Source organism: Oryctolagus cuniculus, chromosome 12 (assembly GCF_964237555.1).
Source record: "Oryctolagus cuniculus chromosome 12, mOryCun1.1, whole genome shotgun sequence".
NCBI classification, from domain to species: Eukaryota; Metazoa; Chordata; class Mammalia; order Lagomorpha; family Leporidae; genus Oryctolagus; species Oryctolagus cuniculus.
The window spans coordinates 82,329,025-82,350,040 of NC_091443.1; the positions used below are offsets into that span (position 1 = coordinate 82,329,025).

General features: G+C 46.6%; 1 protein-coding gene across 7 annotated transcripts in view; it reads left to right on the top strand.

Moving 5' to 3' along the window:
* The window catches only part of FAM81A (family with sequence similarity 81 member A), an 80,490-nt gene that overhangs the window by 36,808 nt on the left and 22,666 nt on the right, over window positions 1-21,016 (top strand). For all 7 annotated transcript variants that reach the window (XM_070054300.1, XM_051822350.2, XM_008268947.4 and 4 more), the window contains exons 4-6: window positions 8,119-8,237; window positions 15,714-15,843; window positions 17,507-17,613. In XM_070054300.1, coding sequence (XP_069910401.1) covers window positions 8,119-8,237; window positions 15,714-15,843; window positions 17,507-17,613 — 356 coding nt within the window. The remainder of the gene's footprint in view (window positions 1-8,118; window positions 8,238-15,713; window positions 15,844-17,506; window positions 17,614-21,016) is intronic.

A 21,016-nucleotide genomic window follows, 5' to 3' on the forward strand; every position in this document is an offset into this window, starting at 1 on the left:
AGCTGCAGTGCCAGCTTCTGGCATTTTTTTTAAAGACTTATCTAAGAAGACTTCCATCTGCTGGTTCATTCTCCATGTGGTCACAACAGCCAGGTCTAGGGCAGGTCAAAGCCAGTGGTTGGGAACTCCATCCTGGTCTCCCATGTGGGTAACAGGGGCTCAAGCCCTTGGGCCATCTTCCCTGCCTCCCCAGGCCCATTAGCAGAGAGCTGGGTGGAAAGCAGAGCAGCGGGACGTGAAGTGGCACTCTTACATGGGATGCCAGTGTCACAAGCTGTGGCATTTTACCTGCTGCACCCACTGCTTGTCCCTCCAGGGTGTTTTGAGTCTCCATGCAGAGAAGGAAAGCCCTGTGGGAAGAGACTGCCTTTACAAGGCCTGCCCCTTCTGCAGTGAGCCTTCCTGCAGGTGATGTTGGAGGTGTACTTCCATTTCCAAATCCTTACCTATCTGGGAAGGGTTAGGAACACAGAATGAGCACTTTCTTTCTGGGTCTCTTCCTCGGCTGGCCTGTCCAGGTGGCTTGGGGATCCGCAGGGTGTGGTTGCCAACATGTGTGTGTGAACAGCATGACACAGCCCACTGAGGCTCCCTATTGCATGCTGTCTTTGGCAGGGAGAAGGAGGGGGGGTTCTTTTTCTTTTCTTTTTTTTTTTTTTTAAGATTGATATATTCATTTGAAAGGCAGAGTTACACAGAGAGGGGGAACTCTATCTTGCATACGCTGGTTCACTCTCCAAATAACTGCAACTGTCAGGACTGGGCCAGGCTGAAGTCCGGAACCAGGAGCTGCTCCTGGGTCTCCCACATCTTCTCTGCTTTGAAGGGAGGTTCTTTAAAGACAGGCCGTGTCTTAGCAAAAATAAATGAAGACTTTAGAGCATCACTTTTCCGGGGTGGCTGGGCTCTGCTCTCTATGCCTGTGAAGCGTGTTTGCTCTATGAACTTGGGCCGCCCTGTAGCCCTTTCTGCCGCTCTCAAGCTCCCTGAGAGTGTGTCTGGCGCTCAGCACGTGGTAGGCACCCAAGAAACACTTTCCTGAATTGACAGTAATGGAGAAGTGATGATTTCCTTAAGGATATGATCTTTTAAAAGTCAACACATCATGTAATTGATTGCTGATTAATGACGAATTGGGGAACATTGCTGACTTTCCAGAGGGGCTGTTTTTCTAAGGCTTCATTCTAAAATCCCTTTAAATAGAAAGCGCTCTACTGCCTTCTCATTGCACATGACTTGAGTAATATGAGTACTGTGTTAAGCTCAGGTATAATTCTTCTCTGTACTCTGCAAAGCATTTCTAATGCAATACCTTATCCACCTGTGTAAGAATTCTGAAAGCTAAGTGGGCTTATTTCTTACACAGGGTAAAAAATAAAGCATATTTTGTCTGGTTATAAAGCTAATGAATGCCCCTTGTTGGAAATACAAAAAAGAAGAATCACCTATAATCCCACTCTAGAGATTACGTTCTAGAGTCCTGCTGTGTATTTATTTTATACCCACTCTTTCTTCTTAATATTAAATTGTACACATTTTCCTTTGCTTTAAGAAGTCCTTCAAGAATCTCTTAGTGTTCATATAATAATACACCTTATAAAATACTTGGTCTGTATATCACACCATGAGGGCATTCTTATACATTTTGGGGTCATTTTTCTTATTATTTTCATTAAGATTAATTCCAAGAATCAGATTTACTTGGCCAAAGGTTATGAACTTTATGAATGTATTTTCCTGTGTGTCTCTCTAGAATAGTTATACTACGATGGGCCAACTGTGCCTTTTTTGATTTTGACCTACTTTTATTATTATAAATGAAAAATATTCAGTTCTTAAATAAGTGAAAATGGTATGCCTTTTTATTTTTTTAAGATTTATTTATTTATTTGAAAGTCAGAGTTACACAGAGAGAGGCAGAGAGAGAGAGAGGTCTTCCATCTGCTGGTTCACTCCCCAGTTGGCCGCAATGGTTGCTCCAGGAGCTTCTTCCAGATCTCCTATGTGGGTACAGGGGCCCAAGGACTTAGGCCATCTTCTACTGCTTTCTCAGGCCATGGCAGAGAGCTGGATCAGAAGTGGGGCAGCCGGGACTTGAACTAGCGCCCATATGGGATGCTGGCACTGTAGGTGACGGCTTTATCTGCTATGCCACAGCACTGGCCCCTGGTATGCCTTTAAAAAAAATAGACTATATTTTTTAGAGAGCAGTTTCATATTCACAGCGCAGTTGAGCCGAAAGTACAGCGAGTTCTCCCACACCGCCTGTCGCCCTCACACAGCCTCCCCCACTAGCAACATCTTGCATCAAGTGGTTCATAATCATGGTATGATATTTATTTCCTGTTTCTCCGCTTACCAGCAAGGTCGAACCTTTAAAAAACATGTGTTGTTTAAGTATTTTTAGCTCTTCTTTTGCAAATTGCTTTCCACTTTCTTGGTTTAGTGATTGAAAAAACAATTCAAAGGAAGAAGGGCTGGTTAGAGCCATTGTTGTTGCTACAATGTTGCATGCGGTGTTACTCCAGGAGCGATCTGCAGTCCAGGCACATCTCCATTCCTGGGCGGGTTCCCCAGCTTCACTTTTATGGGGATGGGGTCTGAGAATTTGTGTAACAAGCCACCTGGGAGATAATCTTAAAAAAATATTTTAAAAGCAGGGAGAGAGAGAGAGAGAAACTTGCATTTTTGGTTCACCTATTTCCTAATTGGCCTCAAACAGCTAGGGCTGGGCCAGGCTGAAGCCAGGAGCCAGGAACCGTATCTTGTCTCCCCTGTGGGTGGCAGAGACTTAAGTACTCAAGTCCTCCGCTGCTGTTTCCCAAGCACATTAGCGGGAAGCTGGATCTGAAGCAGAGCAGGTAGGACTTGAACAGGCATCTGATACAGGATGTGGGGGACTCAGCAGGCAGCTTAATCCCTGGCAGCACTGCACCTGCTGCACCTGGTGGTATTTATGCAGCCCGGCAGTGGTTGGGAACCGCTGGTCTTTTGTTTGGTTATAAAGATTGAAGGCATTGCTTACAGGGAGAATACATGTTCCTTTCTATTAGGTGTAGCTACTAGGTGTTACTTCCTATTCCCAGAGAGAGAGCTCGCCAGCGCCTTTTCATAGTGGGAGAGTGCCAGCACCAGATTAGTCAGAGCTGAAGTTCCTTGCAGGAATATGCTCCGATGACTAACATTTTGTCATTCACAGGTGATTGTAACTATTTAGCATTCTTCTTCATAGAGCGAGTTCATTCAGAAAAAGCTGGAAACTACAGGAAGTAGCAGATAGGTCTGGAAATTCTAAAATTCTTTCAGTGTAATAGACATTTTACTGTCACTGTCGTTCTACTTGCGGCCCCAAGCAAGTTCACAATGAAGAAAACACAGACTGCCCAAATCTCTGACTTCTGCTTATTACGAGGAAGTTTGAAAGCTCTAAAAACTGTATAGAAGCACACTGTTCCATATGTGTATAATACTTACCAAAAAAAAAAAAAAAAGCCCAAAGGAAAGGAAAAAGATAGCTAACAGGAGTATATTACGTATTTACACTTGTGGCACTGGTGTCAGTTTGGCTGTGGTAAATGCCTCATGGCGATTGTACCACATGGCAGGAGGGAGCAGTCACATCACCAGACAGGAAGCCAGAGAGACCTGGGTCCCACAGTTCCTTCCAAGGGCACGTCCTCATTGCCCTAAGCCCCTCCCACTGAGCCCCACCTGTCTCCCAGCATTGCCACTGTGAGAACCAAGCTTGTGGTGAATGACCCTTTGGGGGACAAACCACATCCCCAAATTCCTGAAATCCACATAAAGAAAAAAAAAAGTCTTACAAGCTTCTAGATATCGGGAGCCAATACTTTGCTCCTAGAGGAAGAAGCCCCAGATGCACCAGTAACGTCGGAGTTCATGGAGAGGAAAGGTCTTTCCTTTGAGAAATCTGAATCCCACCAATTTATCAGCCACCCTGCATGGCGGAGACTCAGAGGCTCTTTCTTCCAAGTGCCTGTTCTGAGGAAAGTGCTAGGGAAAGGGCTCTAACTAAAATGCAGTGAGTGCATCAGGAGACAGCTCCCAGTTAGGAGCAAATGACAAGGAGATGTGCTGTCATCAGAAATCCTTAACAAAAGAACAGTATCATTTCATGTATGCGTATATTGATCCCTGCCTGGGACTATGTAGCAAAAGTGCTAAGAAAGAAAAAACAGTGGAACACAGGAGACATTGTGCAAGCAAAATGCTAATAATAGTCCAGCTGGAATTCTTGCAATAGCAAAGTCTAGTTGGGAGTGTGGGAAGGGCAAGAAGGGAAGGCAGCAACATTCTTCCAGATAAGTCACCTGAGGCTGAAGGGTGAAGCTGGCAGGCATGAAGGGCGCTGAGGGTCTCACACCGGGGAAGCTGTGCAGGCACGGCCCGGAGGAGATGTGCAAATGTGTGCAAATTGGAAGCAGTGAGTAGCCAGTCATGGAACGGAGGACAGTGTCCAGGAACCCGCTCCCCTCCTCCCCAGCTAACAAGGGAGGAGAAGGAGCACCTGGCCGCCTGGTGGAACCTGTCAGACCAAGCGCAAGGAGGGGGAGCAAAGACAACAAGAGCAATGTAAACCATGAGTGGGCAGTGAGCTGCGAAGACAAACAAAAATGCAGCGGAGCAAGGCGCTTCGCTTCTTAGAGACTGCGCTGTGTGCGACGTGGGCATGATAAAGTGCCTCCTTCATGCGGTGTGAGGAGGATTAAATGGGTTAAGGTACCTGAAATGCTGAGAACAGTAGGTGCAATCTCCAAATTAGCAAGCAAGGGTTTGCCTTCATATTTATTTACTTACTTTTGTTGTTGAGCATTTATTTTAATAAATGAATCATATATTTTTTAATTTTTTTGCCAGGCAGAGTTAGACATTGAGAGAGATAAACAGAGAGAGAGTTATAGACAGTGAGAGAGAGACAGAAAGGTCTTCCTTCCGTTGGTTCACTCCCCTAATGGCCACCACAGCTGGCGCTGTGCCGATCCAAAGCCAGGAGCCAGGTGCTTCCTCCCGGTCTCCCATGTAGGTGCAGAGACCCAAGCACTTGGGCCATCCTCCACTGCCTTCCCGGGCCACAGCAGAGAGCTGGCCTGAAAGAGGGGCAACCAGGACAGAATCCAGCGCCCCAACTGGGACTAGAACCCGGGGTGCCGGCGCCGCAGGCAGAGGATTAGCCTAGTGAGCCTCGGTGCCAGCCATAGGTGAATCATATTTACACTATAGAGCAAGTTTATAAAATTGGTGTGTGAAGTTAATCCCGATAGAATAACAGTATTTGTTTAGCAACAAGCTGCCTTTCCTGTCTATATTTCTGTGTTTTAGATATAAAATAGAGACATATACTATTTAAAAATAGCGTTTTAAGTAGTAAAATATACAAGAGATTCCTGAGGGTAACAAAAATATCTTGAAAATATGTAGCCATTTGAAGTATAAAATAGCAAGTGTAAGAATAGCATGATGGTAAAACTACTAGTTGAAGGCTTATAAACAGTAGAAAATAGTTTGCCTTTCCTGAGTGCATAGTTATACATCAGTGCAAACAAAACTGTCCCAAATTTCACGGCTATAAATCTCAGATTTGCAGAGGCACACAAAACATGAAAGTTTGTGTCAAGCGAGCTGACCCCAGATCTCAGTACTTTCTTCCACACGATCTTCCACGGCTTCCTAATTTAGTCTTGCCTATGAAGTGACTTGTCTTCCAGGAGAAGGCATTCGGCCTGGTACTGCCTCTGTCTAGTCCTTTGTTTTGTAAGCTCACCACAAAAGCCATTCCGTTTCAGCTAGGGCCCTCGTTCTTGCTGTATCATCAAAGTGGTGGCCCTGCGGTGTTAGGGGAACCTGCTCACCCCCTTCCTGGCTAACTGATTGACACTTTTCCCAGGCTGGTCTCACAGGTGCTCTTTCCACTCCGTTTGGCGGTGGTTCAGGTCAGGTGCTGTGATTCACGAGGCTGTCGGTGGCTTTTTCTCAAGGTTTTCTTTCCTTCTGATTCACCTAGAGGAAGACAGCAGAGTTGCTTTCTTGGATTGGGTCTTTGTAATGTAGACATAGGAACAGATTCTAAGTCATCCAAAGGTGTATCAAATTGAGTTGGACTGCTTTCATTTTTTTTTAAAAGATTTATTTATTTACTTGAAGGAGTTGCACAGCGAGAAAAGGAGAGGCAGAGAGAGAGAAAGAGAGAGAGAGAGAGAGACAGAGAGAGAGGTCTTCCATCTGCTGGTTCACTCCCCAGATGGCTGCAACAGCCAGAGCTGTGCCGATCTGAAACCAGGAGCCAGGAGCTTCCTCTGGGTCTCCCATGTGGGTGCAGGGGCCCAAGGACCTGGGCCGTCCTCTACTGCTTTCCCTGGCCACAGCAGAGAACTGGATTGGAAATGGAGCAGCTGGGACTCGAACCAGCGCCCATATGGGATACTGGTGCTGCAGAACAGGGCTTTAACCCGCTGTGCCACAGAGCTGGCCCCTGCTTTCATTTCTGCTAAGTAGATGGCTACATCCTGGGGACAAATTTTCTTTCGGGGACCGCTTTAGGCTTTAAGCCACAGTCACCTGTGTTAGCATGATCTCTCTCTTTGCTGGAGTGCTCGATTTGCCATTGGTAGGCGGGAAAGATGACGATCTCTGTAAGGCAGAGTTAGGTCCCTTTTGCCTTATTATTTATAAAACACTAGCAATGTTAATATCAGGTGAGGTGTAACTTCACATTAAAAGCACTTGATAGGATAAGGAAGGTGATTTAATAGAACAAACACTTCTGGTCGTAAATCTATATGTACCGCATAACATGGTACCTAAATAGATAAAGTACAAAGTGTTCAAAATGTGAAGAGAACTTGATGAAAATATTTCACAGCTTCAGAATTCCTTATGCCTTTTCACAGCTGGAAGATTTAGTAGACTCAAATAAATATGACCTAGAGAAAAAAATAGAAATTCAGTCTAATGCCGTGTTTAACGTTTTGGTCCTCAAATAGAGAATTCATATTTTTGCATATCTATGGAATTAAAAAAAAATCAGGGGCAGGTATTTCTCCTTGCAGTTAAGGTAAAGTGTCCACATTAGAATGCCTGGGTCCAGTACCGGCTTTGCTCTCTGACTCCAGCTTCCTGCTAATGGAGACCCTGAGAGGCAGTGGTGATGGCTCAAGTAATTGGATTCCTGCCGCCCATATGGAAGAACTGGATTGAGTTCCTGGCTGCTAGCTTTGGTCTCTGCCATTATAGGCATTTGGGGAGTGAATCAGCAGATAGGGACTTTCTCTCTATTTTACAATTTATTTATTTGAGAGGCAAACAACAACAACAACAAAACCATGTGCCACAAGGCAAACATTAACATATTAAAAAATATGAATTTTTTACAGGCTATAGTTTTTATTGTAGGCCAGTGCAGTTATAAATAATAAATATGGCTCAAGAAAGCTAAACTTCCTGGAAATGAAGAAACATAATTTTAAGTAGTTCTTGGCTTTCTAGATATTCTTAGATCAAAAAAGAAATTAGAAAATGAAATGTAAAAAATTAAAAACGTACACCATTTTGCACCTCACCTGTGGACACAGCAAATAGCATGTTGAAAAGAAACTGTCTGGGATGCTTGCATCCCGTGTTGTAGTACCTGGGTTCGAGTTCCACTCCAGTACCCTGGGTCCCTGCCACCCACATGGAAGACCTAAATTGAGTTTCTGGTTCCTGGCTTCAGTCTGGCTCAGCCCCAGGTGTTACAGCCATCTGGGGGGTGAACTGGCAGATGGAAGATCTGTGTTTGTCTCTCTGCCTTTCAAATAAATGGGAAAAGAATGAAAAAAAGAATCTTCATTATTAAGGAAGAAATAATAATGAAAAAGGATCTTGGTTTTTATTGGTAAATTAAGGGACTTGGTTGTGGAGTGCTGTCTTAGGTCTCTCTCTCCTCTCTCTCTCTCTCTCTCTCTCTCTCCCTCCCTCCCTCCTCAGCCCCTGGTTTTCTGTATATGTGTCTATCAGGTGACTTAACTTGGAGCCTGCTATGAGAGAATTAGAGCGCTGTTGCTGTGGCCTTTGGCTCTGTGAGGTCCTGAGCCCTCCCTCTCTGGTGTTTTGTGTCGTCAGGTGCTCCAGGAGCAGATCCGAGCCAGGGACAACATTAGCTACGGAACGAATTCTGCCTTAAAGACCTTGGAGATGCGGCAGCTCTCGGGCTTGGGAGACCTTCGGGGCAGAGTGGCAAGGTAGGTGCTCACGGGGGGGGGGGGGGGTGCACTGTCAGAAACCACTGTCCACGTCTCACCGCAGAGAAACCATAAGCACCTGCAGTGATGGCTCTGCCACTGACCCCGGTTTGCTTGTCACCCATGTATCCCTGTCTCAGAAGGTCATGTCCTCCCGCATGTTTACACAATTATTATGTGTCAGTTAAAAATGGAGTAAGGTGAACCTAAGACCAACAAAACCTCCCTATATTCCATAAGCCCCATTAAAAAAATTATTTTATTTGAAAGATAGAGTGACCAAGAGTCTGGCCAGACCCTCTGGGTCTCCCAAGTGGGTCGCATGGGCCCAAGCATTTGGGCCATCTTATGCTGTTTTCCCAGGTGCATTAGTTAGGAAGACAGATGGGAAGCAGAGCAGCCTGGGCTCGGTGTGGGATGCTGGGCATTGCAGACAGCAGCTTAACCTGCTACACCGCAGTGCTCCGTTTTATGGGGCTTGTGGCCCCATAAGCTCCATGTGGGTGAAGAATATATTCACGAAGCTGGAAAGGAAATTCCTTGCATTCTTTTGCTGTGCCTGTTCCCCACGTAGTGCATACAAGCTGGCGATAGACGCTGGGCCTGCCATGCTTTCTCTCTCATGCGTCTCTGCAGTCGGCGTTGTCTTCAAGGGAGCAGATGGCGGGCACGCTCACTCCGCTGACCCGTGTCGTTTGGTGGGAGGAATATTGTGTTTACTGAATCCAGGGATCCGCAGTTGGAACTTACATTTTCGATGTCTTTCCTTGTAAATCATCTTTGGTAGACTTTCTGAAAGTACTGGTTTGTGATAAATGGGCAATCTGAGAAAGAAATCTTTCAGCACGGATAATCTAAAGTGCTATTCTCTCTGCCCGAAGTATGTTCTCCAGGCAGCAGCACTGCTTAGCTGCTGATAGCCGGGGGGCTTGTGGGAAATGTGTGGTCTCAGGATCAGCCCCCAGCTGCTGAGTTAGCATCTGCATTGGTGTCAGACCCCTGCATCCGTGTGCATGTTCAGGTTTGAGAGGCAATGCATCAAGACCGTGTTTAGGATTATTTTTATCTGGATGTGACAGTTGTTTCAACGTATTTGTGGGCTTCTTCTGCCCTCTGCTGCTGTTAGGAGCCAAGCACGTGAAGGGGCTGCCTGGTGAACAGGCTCTTAGGCAGCCTGGATTCTACATGGGGTGGGGGTGTACGAGAGAACAGGGACTCACCGGGCCCACGTGGCGAGCAGTGGGGTTAGGGCGAATGTGTGCACACAGCCGTGAAGGGCGGTGAATGCCGCGAGTGTGTCCAGGTTTGCTAGGGAAAGGTCAGTCCAGGAGCAGAGGGCTGTGTGGGTTGGATGAAGGAATGGTTGACCACTCGCTCCTGTGTTTACTGTCCTCGTCATGCTGAGCTCTAGTCTCCTGAGAGTGATGGGCGCCCTGCTCACCTCCGCACTGCTGTCTTCCCGCGCACTGTGCCCTTCAGCAGAGGCCAGCTGTCCATTTCCGAATAGGCCATGCTGTCCTGTCACCATGCCTTTGCGTGTGCTGTCTGAGACCTCGTGTGCCTTTCCTCCTTGTTTTCTAACTTCTTGTTAGTCTGGTTTCTTTTTTATTTATTTAAAGGTTTATTTATTTTTGTGAAAGGCAGAGTCACAGAGAGAGAGATCCACTGGTTCACTTCCCAAATGGTCACGATCTGGAGCCTGGATTTTGACTCTACTGGGTCTCCCACATGGGTGCAGGGGCCCAAGCATCTGGGCCATCTTCTGCTGCTTTTCCAGGTGCATTAGCAGGGAACTAGAAGTAGAGCAGTGAGACTCGAATTGGTGCTCGTATGGGATGCTGGTGTTGCAGGTGGCAGTTTAACCTGCTGCACCATGACACCGGCCCCCTTGTTGGTTTTTTTTTTTGTTTGTTTTTTGTTTTTGTTTTTGTTTTTTTTTTTTTTTGACAGGCAGAGTGGACAGTGAGAGAGAGACACAGAGAAAGGTCTTCCTTTGCCGTTGGTTCACCCTCCAGTGGCTGCCGTGGCCGGCACACTGTGCCGATCTGAAGGCAGGAGCCAGGTGCTTCTCCTGGTCTCCCATGCGGGTGCAGGGCCCAAGCACCTGGGCCATCCTCCACTGCACTCCCGGGCCACAGCAGAGAGCTGGCCTGGAAGAGGGGCAACCGGGACAGAATCTGGCGCCCCGACCGGGACTAGAACCCGGTGTGCCGGCGCCGCAAGGCGGAGGATTAGCCTAGTGAGCCGCGGCGCCGGCCCCCCTTGTTAGTCTTTTAAGATCAGCTCAAATGTCACCTTCGCTGGGAGTCGTTCTGAACACCTCCACTCCACTGAGCTCCCCTTGCCTCGGCTCTGTTGCATCTCTGTTGTCTGTGCTGTCCTGGGGGTGGGGCTGCATGTGTTTCACTGCTTTAGCCAAATGCCTGGATTAACCTCTGGAAAAGAGTAGATGCTCAACATTCTCTGTGTGCTTGGATGAATGCATGACTTAGAAAACCACTGTAGCTTTTGACTGAGCTGGTGCCAAAGACAAAGCAGGAAGCTCCTGCCCCTCTCAAAGCTGAAGCCAAAGCAAAGAGTCCACAGCCACAAAGAAGAGATCCTCGTGTCAGCCGCCTTCTGGCAACCAAAGACATTGCCGCTCCGGAGGCGGCCCAGACAGCCTTGGAAGAGCACTCCCAGGGGAAATGAACTTGACGACTGTGCCATTGTCAGGGTCCCCTGAGTCTGCCATGAAGAGGACGGAGACCACAGTGCTCTCCTGTTCATCGTGGATGTCAAGGCCAAAAACCAGCTGCAAAGAAACTATGATAGTGACCTGGCCAAGGTCAGTACCCTGATCAGGCCTGATGGAGAGGAGAAGGCATATGGTCTCTTGGCTCCTGATTGGGAGGTTTTGAATGTGGCCAACAAAATGGGGATCATCTCAGTTCACTCCAGCCGGCTAACTTTAAATATATGTTTTTTTTCTTTTCCACCATCACAAAATAGAAGAGAAAATCACTGTCACGGGACCAGGAGATCCTTGAATCTTTTTTGTGGAATTTGGCTTTAACGAAACCCCAGCTCCAGAGCAGTCAGGCACTGGAAGACATTCAGAGCTCCTGGGCGGAGTGGGGCGCTCAGGAGAACTTGGAGGGCTTTTGTGGCCCCTGTAGTTGCAGATGAAGTTAAGTGAGCTGATACATGTGGGGCTCACTGTACCACCTGGGAAAGAGCGAGCAGGCAGCAAAGCAAGCAGCATCAGCGACGTTACCTTCATGTTGTTGATTCTAAAACAGAGAAGTTATTATTTTTTAAAATGTTTATTTATTTATTAGGAAGACAGGGTTGGAGGGAGGGAGGGAGGGATGGAGAGAGAGAAAAAGAGTGAGAGAGAGAGAGAGACAGGCCTTCCATCTGCTGGTTCACTCCCCAAATGGCCGCAATGGCCAAAGCTGGGCCAATCCGAAGCCAGGAGCCAGAGGCTTTTTCTGGGTCTCCCACACGGGTGCAGGGGCCCAAGCACGAGGGCCATCTTCAACTGCTTTCTCAGGTCACAGAAGAGAGCTGAATCAGAAGTGGAGCAGCTGGGACTTGAACTGGCACCCATGTGGGATGCCAGCACTGCAGGTGGAGGTGGCTTTACTCACTACACCACAGTGCCAGCCTCCAGAGAAACTATTTTGAAATGCTTTCAGGAATCTTAAAGTAACAAATACTTTTGCTTTGTTTCCTGGCTGTATTTGTCTTTCCCCTGGAATGCCAATGAGGCTTTGACTGTTGAAGTGACTTCTTATAAAATAAAAATTCCTTGGCAAAGTTTTAACTTTCTTGAATTGATTATGTAATTGTATCAGAAGGGTATGAACTTTTTAAGTGATATACCTAAATTACTAGGATGTTGTATGACTTAATATTTAATTTTATTTTTTTTATGGATCTGTCAAGTAATATGATTAATAGGAAACAGTTCCTGGTTTTTCCTCTTAGATCCAGCTTGGAAGGGCAAAGCCATGTTCTCTGTGGAAGCTAGAGACACATTTACCATGCTAAGCATGGGATACCCTAAACAAGACTTGATCAGACAAGTTTCCTGTTTCTTCCTAAGGAAGAGCTCGAAGAGTGTAGCTTTCTACTGAGAATTTTCCCCAAGACTCAGCAGCTGCTCTGGTTTGCATTGTTAGAGCCTTACAGACAGTGCATGCTGAGGCAGGTGCATAAGTTTCCTCCTGGTGCATATCGGGAATTGGAGTAGGATAATACGAGGAGCCCTTTAAGGGTGGCACAGTGCACCCCAAGGTCCAACAGTGATGCTTGGTCCCTTTCCTCTTCTTCTTCTTTTTTAAAGATTTATTTATTTGAAAGGCAGACAGTTACAGAGAGGCAGAGAGAGAGAGAGAAAGAGAGAGAAAGAAAGAGAAAGAGAAAGAAAGACAAAGAGATCGATCTTCCATCACTGGTTAACTTCGTAAATGGCTGCAATGGCCAAAGCTGGGCCAATCCAAAGCCAGGAGCCTGGAACTTCTTCTGGGTCTCCCACACTGGTGCAGGGGCTCAAGAATTTGGGTCATCCTCTACTGCTTTTCCAGGCATAGCAGAGAGCGAGATCGGAGGTGGAGCATCTGGGACTTGAACTGGCGCCTATATGAGATACCAGCACAGCAGGCAGCGGCTTTATCTGCTACACCACAGTGCTAGTCCCTACTCTGCCTCTCTTCTGTCTTTATGAACAGATTTAGTGAGGTATAATTTGCATACCACATAAGTCACGTATTCAAAGTATGCAATTCAGTTATTTTAGAGTATTCACAGAGTTGTGTAACCATTACTGCAATTCATTCTAAAGATTTTATTTTTAATATTTGATTTATTTATTTGAGAGGTAGAGTTACAGACAGTGAGAGGGAGAGACAGAGAGAAAGGTCTTCCTTCCGTTGGTTCACTCCCCAAATGGCTGCAACGGCCAGATCTGTACCGATCAGAAGCCAGGAGCCAGGAGCTTCCTCCTGGTCTCCCATGCGGGTGCAGGGGCCCAAGGACTTGGGCCATCCTCTACTGCTTTCCCAGGCCACAGCAGAGAGCTGGATTGGAAGAAGAGCAGCCAGGACACGAAGTGGTGCCCATATGGTACGCTGGCATCACAGGCAGAGGATTAACCTACTGCGCCAACCCCCATTTAAAGATTTTTAAAAGTTAGTTATTTTTATTTCCATTTAAAAGGGGAGGGGGAGAGGCAGACAGACAAGAAGAGATCTCCCATTCTTTGGTTCACTCCCCAAATGCCTGCAACAGCCAAGGCTGGACCAGGCCAGAGCCAGAAACTAGGAACTCAGATCTCCCACATGGGTGGCAGTGACCTAGAGATCAGTAACAGTTTTTTCCCCTTAGCTTTTGGAGATATGTATTTTCACCTTTTCAATTAATATGCTGATTTCGATAGTTGATTGCAGTAAATCTGTGCAATTTAGTGAGTGGAGACTGTTTTCAGTATCTTTGTCATTTAGGGAAGGATTCATGAACTTCTTTGAGACCTTAGGGCAATTATACATCTTGAGATGTACATTCTGAGAGCTTTCAGAAGACTCTAGGTTGCCAATTTACTGAAAGTGGAACTGGCACAGGCTTCTTCTCAGTGTACATTTACAATGACTTATTCAGCAAATTCCCAACTAGTTGCCGGGGCCCTTTTGTCTGACTTGGTGGAGTGATGAGCAAGGGCAAGATGTCAGATGTAATCCCTGTCAATACAAGGCACATGCACATGCAAGCTGAATAACATTGTGCTAATGGAGACATAACAATATTTTTAAAATTCTAGACAGTGTGGCATTTGTATTGGAGAGAAAAAGTTTCTACTGTATCCTCATTTTGTGGAATAGTATTTGACATCCTCTGGACATTCTGTAAATGTTTATGAATGAGTGAATTCTGGAGTGGGGCTCTAACCACTGCCTCCTCTACTCTGCTACCTTGAACCTGACCTTTTAATGACAGTGGCTCTATCCTATGTGTCTAGCTGGGCTGGGGCCTCCTTGTAATCCAGCCTCATTTCTGCTGGGCAGAGATAGTAGGATGATGCGTGTTCCATGCAGTTATAATGCGTCCTTTGAACGTATTTATCACACATATTTATCTTAGAGGATTTGTACGACTTAGAAAAGAATGAAAGGTAAAAATCACAGCGATCCAGGGATGGTTAAAATTGTGTATGTTCCCTTATAAAATGGCACTGACTTATGCCTCAGGGCTCAGATGCAGAGCCCTGACAGAGGGCAGCAGTGTCTTGTCATTCAGGAGGGATCCAAGTAGGCAGCCCCAGCACCTTCTCACAGGTCCTTCATTTTCCTTCCCAAGTCGCTTACTGTTAACCACTTCCTCTGAGTGTCTGGCCGTCTCTTACTCTAGGTAAAATTAATCGCTAGATGTGTCTGAAATCTGCCATCATCTTTTCCCTTCCTGAGTGTCTACATTCCCGAGTGGATCTCCACGTATCAGCAGTCTTTTGCTAGCTGGTGCCAGCATATTGGATGTGACCATCTGGAATCCACACCCGAGTTTTTCTCCTGCATTTCACCTGGTCATCAGGAATTCTTCCAGAAGCTACAGGTTCTTGGAGAAGCGATGGGTGTGGGTTGGAGCGCTGGCACAGTAGCAGGAGTGGAGGCCAGGGGCGTCCAGGCTCCTGTGACTCGCCTGTGCCTCTGGGACCTGCTCAAGCCTGATGCCTGTACCTCCCTTCCCCTTGAAGCTGGAGTGGTGCTCGTCTGCCCACCTTCGTGAACTGCTGTGCTCCCAGTGGCCTGTCCAGATTGCTGGGTCCTCTCATGTCCTGTGTGTGAGCGTTCTCTCCTGGAGCCACACAGCAAGCCAGCAGCTTCTTCTCAAAGCAGGCACGATTGTCCTGGAGCAGGGTCCATTCTGTGACTCCCTTCCTGGGACCTGACGGGGTGTCATACCCAGCTTATCTGCCGCAGGTACTTCGAGCATCACTGGATCTGCTGAGCTGTAAGACTCATGGGCAGAGCAGCTTTTGTTACAGCGTGGACCAGCTAGAGCCTTCCGCCGCTCTGGAACCCATCTGACGCATCCAGCCTTACAAGGGATTTGGTAAAAAAGAAGAAATGCTTTCAAGTATGGTGGAAGCTGCTGCTGAAACCCAAGGAAGCATCCAGCTGTTAAGGGCGGAGGGTACTGCAGAGCCCCAGATCCTGGGCTTTTCTGTAATTGGGCTCTCAGTGCACACACTGGGTTCTACTCATGGGCATTGTCAAACCATAGCCTCTTTGATGGTTACATTGCTCATCTTATTAAGCAACATCCCTATGTGTTAGCTTCAAAACCGTAATGAGGACAGCTCTCTGATGAACCCATTTGTGCCTCTGTTAAAAAGAATGATTGATAGTGCAGTTGCTTTGCATTTTATTGTGTGTCAGGACACACTGGTGCGTGTTTTTAAGCTTTAATGCACATGAGCTCTGTTACTTGCCTGGACAGATGTGACGCCAGCATAGCCCGACTCTCTGCAGAGCACAAATCAACCTATGAGGGGCTCCAGCACTTGAACAAAGAGCAGCAAGCTGCCAAACTCATCTTGGAGACGAAGATCAAAGATGCAGAGGGACAGGTGAGGCGTGTTTCGGGTAACTTTCAAAAGCAGGTCATTTGTTCCAAGAATGATGTGGCACTGATCATTTCTTGAAGGAGGAACCAACTGGGGCCCCTGCTTGGGTTCTGCAACTCCCAAGCATCTCCTTTCTCTACTCCTTCCTCTGTTTTACGAGAGTGGCCCTTCCCACGTCTGATGACCAAGCCACTAAGATTTTTTTTCATAAAGTCTTAGTTGTAAAAGTTCTTTCTTTCTTCTTATCCCTCAAGCAATTGATGTATTCCAGAAACTCTAAAGTATGTGTCCCAAACTACCTCTTGCATGTGGAAGTGACCCAGCATTCTCTGTCATGCTGCTCGTCCTGGTGTTGGGTTCAGGAAACAGTTACTGTATTCACTGGGGTTCATCACACGTGTTGCAGTGGGACAAAGTCAGGACAAAGCTAGGGGATAGGCGGGCTAATGATTTTGGGGGTATCCTACCTTGATTCAGAGGTTACTTTCACAAAGCAAAACTCTTGGTATTTCACAGTGTCGTTTTTGGCTGTTGACGGCATCATGGTGCCACCTTCCAGGACTTCTCCCGCAATATCTGTCTTATTTGCTGTACGTCACTTAAAGAGAAAGCTATTCCAGTAAAATAGAGGCAGTTTTTTTTTCTTTGAAGAATCAGTTAAGGTAGAATTATTGCCCAAGAAAATAGATGCTAAGGAAGTCTTAAACTTCCCTGTAGCCAAGCCAATTAGAACACAAAGAAATTCACCCAAAGTTGCATACTTTTCTTTGTTCTGTATTTGACAAATGCCATGAATCTTCAAGTAAGGATCATTTAGCACCAGTTTTTGCAGGAAAAGCAGACTTTGCACAGAGAACTCGTTTTATATGAAATTTTAGTAAAAAGAGCAGGGAAGAAAGAAGCAGGAGTCTCATATCTATAAAGTACGGTTGCTAGTGACTTCACCTGATGCAGAGGTAAATCTGGCACCTTGATGGAGTTTTTAAAACATTTTATTTTAAAACCAGATAAATAAAGAGATCTTCGATCCACTGATTTGTTCCCTAAATGCCCTCAGTAATGGGTACTGGGTACTTGGTACTGCTGCCAAAGCCAGCAGCCTGGAACTCCATCTGGGTTTCCCATTTGGGTGGCAGGGACCCAAGTACTTGAGTCATCACTTACTGCCTCCCAGGGTGCTCATTAGCAGGAAGCTGGAATTGAAAGCTGAGCTGGGACCTTGAGCTGAGGCACTCTGGTATGGGATGTGGGTGACCCGCTGTGCCAAATACTCACCCCCTTGATGGGCTTTGTAAGCCATAAAATTCCATTCTCTGTGACTAGCAGCCGCCCACATTCATGGGAGAAATTCCAAGGTCAGGAGAGGGCTGTGTTTCATGCTCAGATGGAAGTCATGGTCCCAAGCAGGAGTTGGGCTTGCTTCTCAGAGAGCCATAAAGTTAAATGATCAGTGCATGATGGATATTTTGGCAGGGCTGCTGGCCTTGACTTTTGATGGATGTGTAAGAAAGAAAATGGAATTGGCAAGACGAGGTGAACTCCTAAATGAATTTATGAAATTAGATTGAATTGAATGCCGTGGATAGCATATAGCTTCCTGAATGATTTCTGAAGTTACATCTGAAGAGGTTAGATATGGCACTTATAAGCAAGGTTTCTTTTCCAGATTTCTCAGCTTTTGAACAGAGTTGACTTGTCAATATCAGAGCAAAGCACTAAACTGAAGATGTCCCACAGAGACAGTAACCACCAGCTGCAGCTTTTGGATACTAAGTAAGTAAATGTATAAATTATTTCAGTTAACTTATTACTTGTAATTTATTAAAAATTTTTCTGGTTGAAGCTCTTTATGAGCTCTGCATTGATTTTTCCCTTTTGGTTTTTATTCATGGCACAAAGTGAAACCAGCAAACGGAGTAGGAAGGGCCCACGTGGTGTGTTACCACTTGTTCATATTTACGGTTTTCAGAGACTGGATAAAAATCCTTCTGTCCATTAAGTAGATACTGAGTGCTGCTCTAGGGCTGAGGATCAAGTACTGAACAAAAGCCAGAGTGCTCTTATCCTTACAGAGTTTATAGTCCAGGGGTTTGACGACCATTGATCAAACCACGAGCTAAGTAAGCGCATGCGTGGGCTGGCGTTGTGGCACAGCTGGTTAAAGCTGCCGCCTGCGACATCAGCGTCCCATGTGAGTACTGCTTTGCTTCTGATCCAGCTCCTTGCTAATGCGCCTGGGAAAGCAGCGGAGGGTGACCCAAGCACTTGGACCGCTGTCACCCAGGTGGGACACCCAGATGGAGTTCCATGCTCCTGGCTTTGGCCTGGCCCAGCCCTGGCTGTTGAGGTCATTTGGGAAGTGAACCAGGGTATGGAAGATCTCTCTCTCTTTCCCTTTGTAACTCTGCATTTCAAATAAATGAATCTTTAAAGACAAATAAGCATGTGCTATCCCAAGGTTCTTTAAAAAGTTCATGGGAAATGGAATGGAAAAATAAGCTTATTTTGGTGCAATTTTTTTTAAAGATTTATTTATTTACTTGAAAGGCAGAGTTAGAGAGAGAAAGAAAGAGAAAAATCTTCTATCTGCTGGTTCACTCCCCAAATGGCCACAATGGCCAGGACTGGACTAGGCCAAAGCCAGGAGCCTAGAGCTTCTTCCAGGTCTCCACGTGGGTACAGGGGCCCAAGCACTTGAGTCACCTTCTTCTTAGCAAGGAGCTGGATTGGAAGTGGAACAGCTAGGACTTGACTCAGGACCCATATGGGATGCCATTATCACTTTACCTACTATGGCACAATGCTGGCCCCATGTTTTGTTTTGTTTTAAGATTAGTTAATTAATGAATTTTGAAAGGGAGGGAGAGAAAGAATATCTTCTACCCACTGTTTCACTCCTTAAATGACTGCAATAGCTAGGTCTAGGCCAGGCTGGAACCAGGAGCCAAGAACTCTGTCCTGGTCTCCCATTTGGGTGTGGGAGCCCAAGCACTTGGGCCATCCTCTGCTGCTTTCCCAGGGTGCATTAGCAGGGAGCTGGATTGGAAGTGTAGCAGTCAGGACTTGAATTGGTGCCCATATGGGATGTTGGCATCACAGGCAGAAGCTTTACCCACTATGCCACAATGCTGACCTTGCACTGTTTCACTCCTCAAATGACTGCAACAGCCAGGTCTGGGCCAGGTTGAAGCCAGGAGCCAAGAACTCCATCCTGGTCTCCCACATGGGTGGCAGGAGCCCATGTAACTGGGCTATTATCTGCTGCCTTCCAAGCACATTAACAGGAAGCTGGGTCAGAAATGGAGCAGCTGGGACTTGAACTGCCACCCTGATATGGGATGCTGGTGTTGCAAGCAGTGGCTTAACCACTGTGCCACACCGTTGGCCCCATGCAAACAGTTTTGAAATCTGTACATTTGAGTTCATAGAAAAATGTGTATTATGAAAAAAATTGCATGCAGTTCAAAATATTTTGTACTAAGGTACACTTATATTTTAATCCATTTTTTACGAATCCTTTGATGACTCCTCATGCTATTACTGCTGATGGTGATGAGAGCTTTTGGAAGGAAGAGCTCTTGGTTGTGGTGGGCGGAGTTATGGTCCCCTCAACATCTCTACACCCTAATCTCTGAAACCTGTTAATATGTCACTTTATATGGCCAAGGAGACCTTACAGATGTGATAAAGTTAAAGGTTTTGAGATGCATAGATTATCATAGGTTTCCAAGTAGGCCTGTTGTAAGGACTGGGGTCTTTAAAGAGGGAGGCCAGAGGGTCTTAGTCAAGAGAGAAGGCCCCCGGAGAGTGGAAGCAGAGACCGGAGTGACTGCCACTGCGGATGGAGGCAGAGGTTGCAAACCAGGGAACCCAGGTGGCCCCCAGAGCCTGAAAAAGCCAAGGCCATGGTTTACTTTCCCTATAGTCCAGTGAAAATGGCCTAGACTTCGGATTCCAGAACTGTAAGAGAAAAATCTTGCATGGTGTTTTAAGACAGCATGTTTACAGTTATTTGTCACAGGCACGGGACGCTTACACAGCAATGCTCTGAGAGTGAATGGGAGTCCTGGGGGGGTGGGCCTTCCCACAGAGGGGACCTTGGGAGGGAGGGCTGAGGGGTGGGTGAGGCTAACTAGGTAGAGAGCAGAGTGAGGCCACAGGGAATAGAAGAGCCCATCCCAGGAGAAATGTGATAGGTCAGAAGCGCAAAGGAGGTGCAGGTCCTGGGTGCTGGGATGGAGAGTGGGGGGGAGGCGGTGGGACGTGAGGCTGGGAGGGGGCCGGCCATCCAGGACTTTCTGTCATATCCATGGAGGTGCAGGAATCCTTCGGAGGACGTTAACCGGGTGGGATATTGGTTTTCAAACAGCCTAAGTGAAGTTGGAGAACGGATCACACAGCCAACGTGGAGATGGGAGGATCTCTTTAGTGAGGGGCATTTTGTTGCAGTCGTTGAGATGGGAGGTCTGTGCTGGACTGGTTTTGGGATGTGTGAGACAGGGCGCTGTGATCTGTTTCACTTTCCCATTTTGTTGTTGTGTTGCTTCAAATTTGTGCCTGCCTGCAGCGACTCTCACCTGCCACTCTTCTGCTCAGTCACAAAGCCCGATACCTATGTGAACTTGGCATTTTCAGATCCAGGGGTTAGTGGGTATTTGTGAATGCACACACATAAGTGAGGCTCTGAGCTGACAAATTTTTTTAAAAAATGGCTTCAGTTTGGAACTTTATTAGAAACTTGTGGGAAGTTGATTAATCATTCTCTGGTTCCTACATCTTAGTACCTCCATGTTTGATGCCAAGTCAGGACTCTCAGTGATTTTAACAGGAATTCTCCTATGGAAGTTATGGTTCTTTTCCTCTGATTATCTGCTGCTGCTGCTTTTGTTGTTTTTTAAAAGATTTATTTATTTGAGACAGAGCTACACAGAGAGAGAGGGAGAGACAGAGAGAGGTCTTCCAACTGCTGGTTCACTTGATGGCTGCAGTGGTTGGAGCTGGGCTCATCCGAAGCCAGGAGCTTCCCCTGGGTCTCCCATGAGGGTGCAGAGGCCCAAGCCCCTGGACCTTCTTCTATTGCCTTCCCAGACCACCAGCAGAGAGCTGGACTGGAAGAACAGCTGGGAACACGAACCAGCGCCCTTATGGGATGCCGGTGCTGTAGAAGCTCAGCCTG